This window comes from Parus major, chromosome 2, assembly GCF_001522545.3.
Source record: "Parus major isolate Abel chromosome 2, Parus_major1.1, whole genome shotgun sequence".
Lineage (NCBI taxonomy): Eukaryota > Metazoa > Chordata > Aves > Passeriformes > Paridae > Parus > Parus major.
This window is the reverse complement of record NC_031769.1, coordinates 7,545,537-7,556,740: the sequence shown is the minus strand read 5'-3', so window position 1 is coordinate 7,556,740 and position 11,204 is coordinate 7,545,537. Positions and strand designations below refer to the sequence as shown.

The window sequence follows — 11,204 nt, the reverse complement described above, 5'->3', positions numbered from 1 at the left end:
ATCTATCCATAGCAGACCTTCTTGGCCTTTTAGCTGAAAGAGCCCACTATCACCCACACCCCTCACCTGTTTCCAAGACAGGACCCCCAGTAAGCTCTCACACATATGCTTTGTTCAATTAGTCCAGCGTGTAATGCTTTGTTCTCATGAATTTTGGAGCTACTCTGATGTGCAGTAAAGGCAATTGAGACCTAATTTCATTATTCATCTCAATATGCTCCTGCTGCATTCAGAGAACAGACCATGGGCCCTCCTGTGGCTAATTTAGCACCTGCAAATCCCCATGATTAAAGGCAAAGGCTGCACAAGCCACAGGATGGATCTGCAGGAATAGGCACATGTCAAATCATCCTGCTTGCTGGGAAGAATATTTTGGCTTTTTTTTTTTCCCTTTATAAACTTTGGACACCTGTTCCCGACTCAAAAGGGGACCATCATGCTTGAGTTCTGCAAGACCAGGCTGCTTCCTACACCTTTTTATATATATACACATATACAATAGATGTATTTAATTCCTTTTCACAAAATGTGAGTGCAGTTTCAGGGAAATCAATGGATCTGGAGAATGTGGGCCATCAGACTGGAGCTGTTAACACTTGCCTCCTCAACTGCTACACTGAAGTTCAACAGACACAGGCTATTTAAGCTAAAATAGTTAAGAAATTTCTTAATAGTTAAAGAAATTTAATAGTTAAGAGAAGCTTTCTTCAGCTAAGCCAACTGAAAACTCACCAAAAGGTCATTCTACTGTTTCCACTGAAAATACAGCAACTCCTAGAAGTCCAAAATAGACATTTAAATGTAGTAAAATTGAAGACTTTTGATCTAAATTTGCAAGCTGCCATTAGACTTGCTTAGCCTTAGCAGCTCATTCTTAGCTTGCACTTTGAAGATGCCTCACACTTTAGTAATCACTGCTGCAGACAACCAAACCACAACAGGAATTTGCTTGCTTACCCTGTCCCCTTGTATTTTGTTTCAGATTATGAATTTCAGCATTTTGGAAGACAATGGCAGAAAGATTCTGTACTTTAAGCCACAAAACCACAACACACTTACTCTGCTTTCCTGCTACAATAGCAAGGCTGTTTTTCTTCAATTGTACAACCCATGCCCAAGCTGATCTTGCCAAGTTTAGTTTAGGAATTTCTTTTTTTTTTTTTTGACCACTCCATATGCATGACTGAATATTTGTTATGCAACCATAACAACTGTCCTTTTCAAGAAAGATTCCTGCATAATGTGACCACAGAGAATCCAAGGCAAACATGGTTTGATCTTAAAACTTTAATAGTAAAAAAAGTGTAAAACCAAACACACCGCTGAAAACTTATCAGTAAGAATGAGAATTTAAGTGTTCAAATTCAGAATAGTGCAAATTTTCTTCACTCCCCTCCCCACCTCTTCCAAACTTAAATCACTTTGGTTAAGATACTCAGAAGTATTGGCAAAAAATGAACTTTTGACTTACATTTTTGGCTGCATTATTTCTAACAGATACAGATTTAGTTTCAGTCTTCACAAATAAATCTTAAATATTTTACTATCAAATATCCATAGAGATCACTGCCAGCTTTACTTATATCTGGTTTCATAACATTTCAAAATGGGTTTCAAGATGGTTACAAAGCTGTATCTCCAGCAAGGCAGCAGCTTCTTAAACAGCTGAGCTGAACCCATCCCCACCTCTTCAAGTAGTTCTATAAAATTTGATTATTTCTGTTTTGAACATATGAGGAAGGATCTTATACCAATCAAATTACACTTGATTTACACCAAAGCAAGGTTAGAATTGGGGTCTGCTCTGCAGTATACTACAAACTTTGTGCTAAAGTTTTGTTGCTAGCATTCCCTTAGAAGGGTGAAAAGAGCCAGAACAGAGACCTGGCCTGAACCTCTGTTTTGATGGTTGAACCTTTAACTGATGCCTCTAACTATAACTGAAGCCATGTAAGATTGGAAAAAAAACACAACAACAACAAAAAAATGCATAATACAAAAAGGCAAATCCATAAAAGTTTACAAGTACACCATAACCACAAAATTGGAGTATTTCTAAAAATTTGGGTTCAATGTAAGATACAACAAAACTAGCTTTACTAGTTAAATAAATTATTGCTCCATTTGACTCCATGCAGCATTGAAATGAACTCAGAACCCTTTTCTCTTTAATCTCTCATAAGAAATGATCGATATTGAAGAGAACTTGAGGCTCAGACTTACTGTACATTGCACTTCAACTTTTAAGACCTAATACTTGCTATTTAGGTCTCCTGTGGTCTAAGCTATCAAATGAATACGTTGTGCTCACCAAAACTATGTATTAAGAAACACCAAATGCTTAATGTAGTGACATAAGCACTTTTTGTTTTTAAGAAGGCAATCACAGATTGCAAGTTCTATAGGGTTGTGTAAAAACAAGAGGTGATCTCTTTCAGAAACTGAACTGAGAAAACAAGCTGTTTGCTATTCTTCACATACAGTTTAAATCACATTTGAGGCCAAATTCTGTTTCTAATCATTTCAGTCCAAACCTGGATTCAAATGATAGCTCTAGGAGGAAATGACAAATAGAGGAAGTTGGGGGCACGTGCTTGATGGCCAAGCAATGACATGCAATGCATGTTTTCTCACTGACACCAGATATTTGAGATACTTAAGATGTCCTTTAGTGAGACACTGAAGCAGGTGTCTAAGGTGTGAAGCAGGGGTAGTCACACACACACTTAGATTTCTTACTGAATTGTGGCCAGAACTTGATTCTTGCAAATCTAACTGCAAGCCTCAGGAGTAATGAAATTTCCAGTTGGAATCTCTTGATAAAGGTTCACGTTTGAACAAGATTGTCTCCACTGTTCACTTCTCGTACTGAAGCAATTTAGAAATTCCAAAGTAAGGCTTCCAACCTCTCATCCCTCAAAGCCTCTCCACCGTCAAAGACAGAAACTTAATGCAGCATTACAAGTAAGGGCATGATTCCTTCATAAGACTCCTAAAAGCATTAGTGCAATGCCTTTAATCTGTTTTGATCACTCTTATTTTTAAATAACCCTATTTTTTAAAGATTTGGATAAATACTATTCCTATTAAACCATACTTCATCATTGTTAAGCACCATCGATCTACTTCCTTTGGGCACTGATACAAGAGCTTGTAATTAAATTTCAGTTTCAAGGCTTTAAAACACGGCAGCTGATTCAATAACTTACAGTGGAATCTAATACTTGGAAAACTGCCACTTAGCCTGAACAGTTGTGTGCACTTGGTGTTAAACTCTTCCAGAGAACAGCCATACGCAAATGCTTATGCGGTAAATCAGGGTAAGATTTCAAGATAAGCAGTTAATTTCACTTGGCTATTCTAAGAGTGGATTAATATTTTTTTCCCACAAGTCATTTGTGCAGTGAGCCCATAAAGAGATTATTTCTTCTAAATAATCTTCAGTTTTAAAAAGGAACACATCTTCATAATGTTGCTTTCACACTGGCACCGGGTGTTCTTCTTCAAAGGCTTAGTCATTGTGTGGTTTCTCTGGAATACCCTATGGAGAAAAAACATCAAATACATGTTAGGTTTTAATGCCATCTGATAAGTGACTACATTATGCAGTATTTTCAATTATTAAATAGTCAAGTAACTCCAGTTAGGCTGACAATGACCTAGTGAGCATGGCTTCTTATAAAAGCTTAATGAGGACGTGCTCCCTTACTGTGGACAAAAAAAAAACAACAAAACACTATGGGTGTTTGTTGACTCAATCAGTGCATCTGAAAAGTCCATCTGCCAATTGCACTGCTTTTTGTAAGACTTTGTTATCTTTCTACCTCAGTTTATTTCTTAGAAGGTAGGCAATGCTTCACTTAATGGACATTAATTCAGTTTTAACAGCCCTTTATCAAACTGCCTTTAACCACAAGTTACTTTATTTTCCAGTCAAAGCCTGGTATCAGAATCTTACTCATTTCTTCCTAAGTCCCTTTTCTAGTATGGAACCCTGTAGTATGTCACTATAAGATATTTCAGCTTTTTTTTTTTTTTAAAACAAAGCTTGTAACATGCTCTCTTTCTAAGGTCAAAACACAAATACAGTTTCAAGTAGTGAATGCATTCTCAGTTCTCTAGCACTAGTACACAATAGATATTTGTGAAGCCCAAGTTCTGAATACCACCCTAATTTGTCAGATGCTGGGAACGATGGTTGTAACTCAAAATGAAGTGTTGCCACCCACTTAACCCAGCTGATGAGCACTGAGCAAATCTAGGGTGTCATAATGAGCAGAAAGAACTGATGGCAGCAGCAGCAGCACCTTCACCTCTTTTTTTGCTATAAAGCCTACTAAAAGACAACATTGGAATTCATCCTCAAGCTGGTAGCAAAAAAGCCCCAAGAATCCAAACAGAACCCCAAAGTCTCTGCTAACAGCAGGCTTGCTGAAAAGTCACACTGCACTTTGTTAATACATCGGAGGTCCCTTGACATCCAGGAATTACAAAGCAGCAAGCATCTCCCAGCTAACATTTATCAGCATGGCAGGAGATGTCCCAGGAACATTTTTCATTTTACATTTCATTTCTAACTGGAAAAGCTAGACAGGGGCTGAGGGAGAAGCAAAGCAACTTTACTGCACTAATTTCCACAGGTGCCACCTTCTACTCTGGACAAACCCAGAAAATATCTGTCACATGCAGCAAATAGCTCAGGGGCTGCAGCACAATATAGCTAGAGAAATAACTGTTTTATTCAAGTATGGGTTAAAAAAATGCTACATTCCATTTCCTGCCACATCCACAATGGCTCACAAAACAGACTGGTATTTCTGAACTATCTCCATAGACAAAGGATGTGGTTGACAGAATTACTACTTCTTTGGATTTAAACCATGGAATGCTTCACAAAGACTTGCAGAAGTGTTCTATGAAAATGTTGCACTTCTCCAAGTTTTTCCAGATTAAGTAATGGCAATGTAAAACACATGAGAAGATACCTCTAAATAACCAGAACAAAAAGCTCTGCATTGCCAACTTTCCCCTTTCTTTACAAGGAAGATGACAAGATTGAGAGGAAAGCTGCAATCAGGATACAGGCTGATGTTAACTACATTCAGGTGAGATGCCAAGTGAAATCATATCAAAGGAAAAAAGTTCTGTTTGTCCAAATTCATTTTAGCTCCTAGTTTAAGGCTCCCTTCCTTTGCTTTCTAACAGGAGAAGCAGAGCAAGTGGAAGCACTATATGAAATACAGAACTGTAGTATAAAACCAACTATAATTTTATTTTGGGATTGCTGCAATACCAAAGCTTCAAGAGAATTTAGTTAATGTATGGTTTTCACTTGATGTGAGTGGCAAATTTAGAAAGAGAAATTATGCTTCCTCTTCCCCCCCATACATGTAGTCCTAAATAAACCCAAATGCAGATTGTATACACCAGTGGGATTTGAAGGGGGAGTAGTGAATTTGTGTTTTAAAGAACCTCAAATGCCCTTCCTCCAGTAAAAACTGAAGACACCTAAACCACAGTAGCCTTAGGAAAGTTAAACACTTGAATGATGTTTTCCAGGATACAGGACTTACACAGCAAAGATGGCAGAAGTTAAATTAACACAATATTAATAATTATTATCCATCAGTGTCAGAACACTTTTCACAACCAAGCCTTAGGCTGATGTGCAAACACACAGCCAGGTTTACTCTTCAGTGTGCCACAAGGAAATAATTCCTTATGCACCTGGCAAACAAGACAGCAATTCATATTATCCCATATATGGAGTCATACTTGAATCATGTCTTAAGCAACCAGCAAGAGATTATTTGATTTTGGAGCAGTGGAATTTGATGCTATATAGGGACATTTCCCTATATATACTTTTGTGCATGAATAATTAGAGAAAGCCCAGCAGTGTCTCAGCTCTCCAGCTACCCTAGATGTTAATTATAAATACTGATGGAGCAGGAGCAATGTAGTGATTCCAGTCTTATTTAGGCTGCTGCTGGAAAAAGTTAAATACAAAAGATATTCAAACACTTATTAAGACAATACCCACTCTACTGGCAACACAGGTTGTCTGCTCGAAGTTCAGCTCTTAGGAATACGTCTATTTAACTCTGCCAGTTTGTGAGTCATACCCTTCAAGGCATAGTTTGTTCTTGGACTAATAACAATGGAAGGCATTTGGATTGTTAAGGAAACTACTAATTATGCAGTAATTACCATAGCCAGCTGGCGTCCTATGTTTCCTACAGTCACACCTCCTGAGAAAAATATACATGGAAGCCAAGAACGGATGTAAAGGAAATCTGGGGATGTATACCTAGTAAAGAAAAGAAAGAAGTTAGAGACTTTCATCATCTTACATACTGTTAGTCAGATGCTACAGAATTCTCTCCCTGAGCTGAAACAAAAAAAAAAAAAAAAAAAAAAAAAAAAAAAAAAAAAAAAAAAAAGCAGCAACAGAAGAGATGGAAATTGGGAGTCCAAATTAGGTCTATAAATTTCATAAGCTTCTAAACCCCCATGCTCTAGCCAGTAAAGTTTAGAAGTTCACTCTGCTGAGAGCCAGTAAAAGTTCAGTTTTCTGAGGTTGTTACCATTTCAACACACATCCCAATTCATCTGCTCCCCACCTTCCACCCACAGTTCTCAGTCTGGGCATTTGGAACAACTGGATCACTACCATACACAAACAAAACATCTTCTTCTAAGAATGTGCCAAATATGTTAACAACTAAATTCCAGTTCATGTGCACCCATGCTTTTAGTTAAGACAAGAGAATTGAAATAGTATTTTAGAAGCATAACTTACTGATAAACACCATTATATACAAGAAACTGGGTTATCAGTGTTGCTACAAAGGCTATTGTTATTCCAAGTCCGAGACCACTTCTTGAACGATCAAATGTCCACCAAAGCCCCAGTGATAAGGCTGCCAGAGTCAGGGACAGCTGGACGTTGTTTGCAAAGTCTAGTTTCTGGAAAAAGATGTTAAGGACAGTCCTTTTTAAGTCTGCAGACATCCTGTTGCTTAAACTGAACAAGGGAGAACTTAAACTGAAAGTGAGCACAATTCTCTGTCTTTAAATAAAACACAATTAGGATTTGGTTTTCAGACCTGCCAAGCAATCATAGCTCGTTAACTCTGACTGGAGCATGACTGCAAAGTCAACATCAATTTTTTTCACAATGAGCCTCTAGAGAATAAGCTACATTTCAAAACATTTAACTTTGATGGATTATTGTCTCAAGTAACCTGGGTAATCCAGCTGATTTAGGTTTTCTGCCCAAGCCACCACATTTTAACATAAAGAACACTCTTATTTTGTACTTCTCACTAGCACATCACTAGTTAGTTGTGTTAACTTTTAGACATAGACAAGATATATATTAAAATAAGACAATTTACACTGTCATGCTTGCTGTTATACAAGACATACATGATGTCAATCCCTCTCCCCTCCCATAGCACTTTAAGTGAGCTGTGTTAAACGTGTGACAGTAGCAACTGCAGTGTATAGCAGTACCTCTCACAGAACTTCTCTGCCAGGAGCACCACCCTTACCTTCACATTTCTCCCCCAGACCTGAGTGGCAGAGACAGTTTGCTGAGCACAGAGTAAGCACATGGAGCAAACACTAGCTGAAGGATACAGCACTGGCGTGGTTGATGCCCACGAACACCGCGATGCAGCGCATGACGCTGGCCCACTCCCGCTTGAACTTGTGGGGCTCCCCGAGGTGGCTGTCGATGCAGGGGTACAGCAGGCCAACCACAGCTGCAAGAGAAGGAACACCACTTGTATCAGCTGCTAGGCAATGACTACTCCTGTATCACTAAATATTAGCTTGGCCACTAAAGTGCTTGAGAAAGCAGCAAGGTGCTCATCACACCACTCTAAGCCTGATGACGGCAATTATTACCAACCTTTTCTACTCTAGAGAAGTAAAAACCCCTGTCTAACTAGCAGCATTCTCTTTGAACATTTAAATATACACTGCATTGTTAAGGTATCTGACTTGAAGCTCCTTTTGTTTAAAGAGATTTGTCATTTGACATCCTGAGCAAATGCTTGTACCAATAAAAGTAAAGCATAATAAAAGCTTTGTGAGGAGTGGAATCTGTGTTCATTACTCACGTGCAGGGCTGACAGCTTTATGAACATGATTCATCAGCTGTGAATCAGGCCCTGAATTAAATGTTTGCCTGGACTTAAAAGTTTATTAGCAGAGCTGCTTTCTCTCCTTCTGCTGGGCTGTAAGTCAGCCCAGTGTTCCTGTCCATGTCAGATGAATTTTGATACCAAACAGAAGCAGAGCTGAAGTTAAACAAGCAGCTGCCATCAGTCTATTTATATCAGAGAAAAATAACTACTCATATGATTAACCAAACCAAATTTTTATCTCCATAAAGCATTTTTCAGCCTTATCAATCTGAAAGTTGGTTGCAGAAGAAAAGCTTAGGCTAGTGTCAGCTCAGTTGCTAGCACAAACACCAGTTTTATTCTTCTAAGGACTGAAACTCCCAGTGTTGTCACCAACTCCAGGGTTAGACATGTTGCTTTTACTGAGTGCAACTTCTTTATTGTTTATTAATTTCATTTCCTGCTCTTTTTGAGTCTCTTAAACTCCTAAGAGTAATAAATTCTATGCTAAGAAGGCTATAGAACATACTAGTCAAAGACAGACGTGTTCTGAAACAGCTTCATTACTCTGATGCCAGCTACCAGGACTTTTGCCTTATGATAACAACTAAATTTCAAAGTTTAATCCAACTCCGACAGGACTATGAGAACTCTCTTTGGAGAATATCCCAGGCCATCATTTTACTACACAGTTCATTATTAATTCAAGTTCATGGTTTATCATTCCTACCCCCTTCACTGTGTGATACAAACAGACATCACATAACTACATTAAACAAAAATATGCAGGAGTTGTTTAAAGTACCTTCAACGAAAATTAAAAACTATTATGGTGGGTTTATTTCCTAAAATTTGACTCCTTTTTAATCCTCTAACTTTTCACCTTTACAGTTTTGTCTAGACACGGACTGGGGGAATTATGAATGATAAAGCACAAGGCATGTGTCAGCTGCTGTAAGAACCACACCGTGGCCTGAGCCTGCTGTGGTATTTGTCCAGCAGCGGGTACAGGTGGGCAGGGGCCAAGGGCCAGGCAGGTGACAGGGGCAGGAGATGGGGACAGTGAGGTGACAGGAGCAGCAGGCAAGACGCTGAGAGCAAGCAGGTGATGGGGGCAGCGGGCAAGGAGCAGGCAGGTGACAGACAAGGGACAGGTGTAAGGGGCAGCAAGAAGGCAGCTGATAGGGGTCGTGGGCAAAGGGCACCGGGCAGGGGCCGGGCCGGTGACAGGAGCGGGGGGCCGGGCTGAGGGCCCGGGGCCTGTGACAGGGGTGGGGGGCCGGTGACAGGAGCCGGTGACAGGGGCGGGGGCCCGGGCTGAGGGCCCGGGGCCTGTGACAGGGGTGGGGGGCCGGTGACAGGAGCCGGTGACAGGGGCGGGGGCCTGGGCTGAGGGCCCTGGGCCGGTGACAGGGGCGGGGGCCCTGGGCCGGTGACAGGAGCCGGTGACAGGGGCGGGGGCCCGGGCTGAGGGCCCGGGGCCGGTGACAGGGCCGCGCGCGCCGCCGCACGTGACTTCCTTGTTGTGGCCCAGCCCGTGGCCAGTCGCGGCCGCAGCCAATGGCGAGCGCCGCCCGCCACTCACCAGTTCTGCGGCAGCCAATGGGCGGCGGGGGGCGGGTCCGACACGCCTCCCCCCGGCCGCGCGCGGGCACCGGGGACACGCGGGAACGCCGCGGTCACCGCCGCGCCCCGGGCCCCGCGTCCCCGCTTCCAGCCGAGGAAAAGCTCCGCTTTACCCCCGGTCAGAGCGCACCGGCTCAGAAACAGCCCTGGAACACGCGGGGATAAAGCTGGGAGCGCGTCCTCCCAAAACCCGAGTTCGCATCACTCGCTGTGTGATGGAAGTACGGGGCTCTCATATTCAGCCCTACCGCCTCTTCTCCTCCATGAGGGAACGAGGGAAAACCGAAATTCGCTCGTGGAGGTCAGCGAACTCACCTGCTGCTGTGCCGCAGCACGGGGGCACCCACCAGGCGGAGGAGAAGAGAGTAGAAATCACTTCGTCGGGGAACAAAGTCACATTCCGCTGGATCTGCAGCAAGTTCAGCACCAGGGCCATGAAAGCACCCACGACGAAGAGCACCACGCTCCTCTGCACCAGGTGCTGACTCCAGTTCAAGGTGCTGCAGGTGCTGCTGCTGGTGCTGCTGGCGCTGGAGGTGCTGGGGCTGCGAGCTCCGCGACCCACCAGCGCCAGCGAGGGGCTCGACACGGAGGAGCTCAGCATCTCGCCCACCTTGGCGGCCAGCCCCGCCGCCGTGTCCCCCAGCTGGCTCCTGTGCCTTCCTCTGGCAGCGCAGGAACAGCTCCAGGTGCAGCTCTCCAACCTGGGCATTGGCCTCTCCGGAGTCCTGAAACACACACACGGGCACACGCTAGTAAAGCCCCCAGGTCAGGCCGGCGCCTCCCTCTGCGCTGACACGGCCGCCTCCTCCAGCACCGACCGAGCTCCGGAGGCGCCGGGGGATGCGCGGTGACCCGAGCCAGCCGAGCTGCTCCGCCTCGTCCCCACGGGAGGACGCGGAGCCCGGCCCGCGATCCCCGCATTCCCCGCATTCCCCTCTCCCGCGGGGACGGGGCTCGCTGCCCTACCCGGGCCCGTCCGTCTGCCCCTGGGCATCCGGGGCGCGGGTCCCGCCGCCCGCTCACCTCGGCGTGTGGGGGCTCCGCCGCTCCGCCGCCTCCCTGCCGGCTGAGCGCCGCCGGCCCGCGCCCCGGGTAAGGTTTATAAACCCCGAGCCGCGGATGTCACGTTACCCGCCGCCGACCTACCCGCGGCCGCAGGCAGCGCCGGGCCCGCCGCTCCGCTCCGCGCCGCCGCCCCGCCCGTCCCCTCCCCGCCGGGCGGGGCGAGCGCCGGGCGCGGGAGCCGCCGCGCCAGCCCCGGGCGGCCGCGGCCCCGCTCGGGTGAGGCGGCGCAGCCAATGGCGGGCGGGCGGCTGATATGACGTGCGGGACACACCACCCGCTTCCCGGGCCCGCCGCTCCGCCCGCACCGCGGCGGCGGAACGGACCGTGCGGGGCCGTCGGGACGCGGCCGGGGATGCGCGGCGCCCCCGGGCGGGA

At 44.8% G+C, this 11,204-nt stretch overlaps 1 protein-coding gene across 2 annotated transcripts; it reads right to left on the bottom strand.

Annotated features, from left to right (window-relative positions):
- Nucleotides 1-1,269: 1,269 nt before the first annotated feature.
- INSIG1 (insulin induced gene 1) lies at nt 1,270-10,929 on the bottom strand. Of its 2 annotated transcripts, none has more exons than XM_015620043.3 (6): nt 10,911-10,929; nt 10,077-10,489; nt 7,645-7,769; nt 6,803-6,969; nt 6,211-6,310; nt 1,270-3,541 (listed from the first exon to the last, which is right to left on the bottom strand). In XM_015620043.3, exons 2-6 carry the CDS (start codon nt 10,471-10,473, stop codon nt 3,512-3,514), a joined length of 819 nt encoding a protein of 272 aa, XP_015475529.1. In that variant the 5' UTR covers nt 10,474-10,489; nt 10,911-10,929; the 3' UTR covers nt 1,270-3,511. The 2 variants fall into 2 exon arrangements, with proteins under 2 accessions (XP_015475529.1, XP_015475528.1); XM_015620042.2 differs by having other exon boundaries at nt 10,788-10,917.
- Nucleotides 10,930-11,204: the final 275 nt, after the last annotated feature.

Bases quoted from the DNA above. Each gene is read 5' to 3' on its own strand.
- INSIG1 (XM_015620043.3), bottom strand. From the start codon at position 10,473: ATGCCCAGGTTGGAGAGCTGCACCTGGAGCTGTTCCTGCGCTGCCAGA. The intron at 6,970-7,644 runs GTATCCTTCAGC...ATCTTTTTCCAG, and splicing joins GCATCAACCACGCCAGTGCT to AAACTAGACTTTGCAAACAA. The intron at 3,542-6,210 runs GTAATTACTGCA...TTTTCTCCATAG, and splicing joins TAGGACGCCAGCTGGCTATG to GGTATTCCAGAGAAACCACA.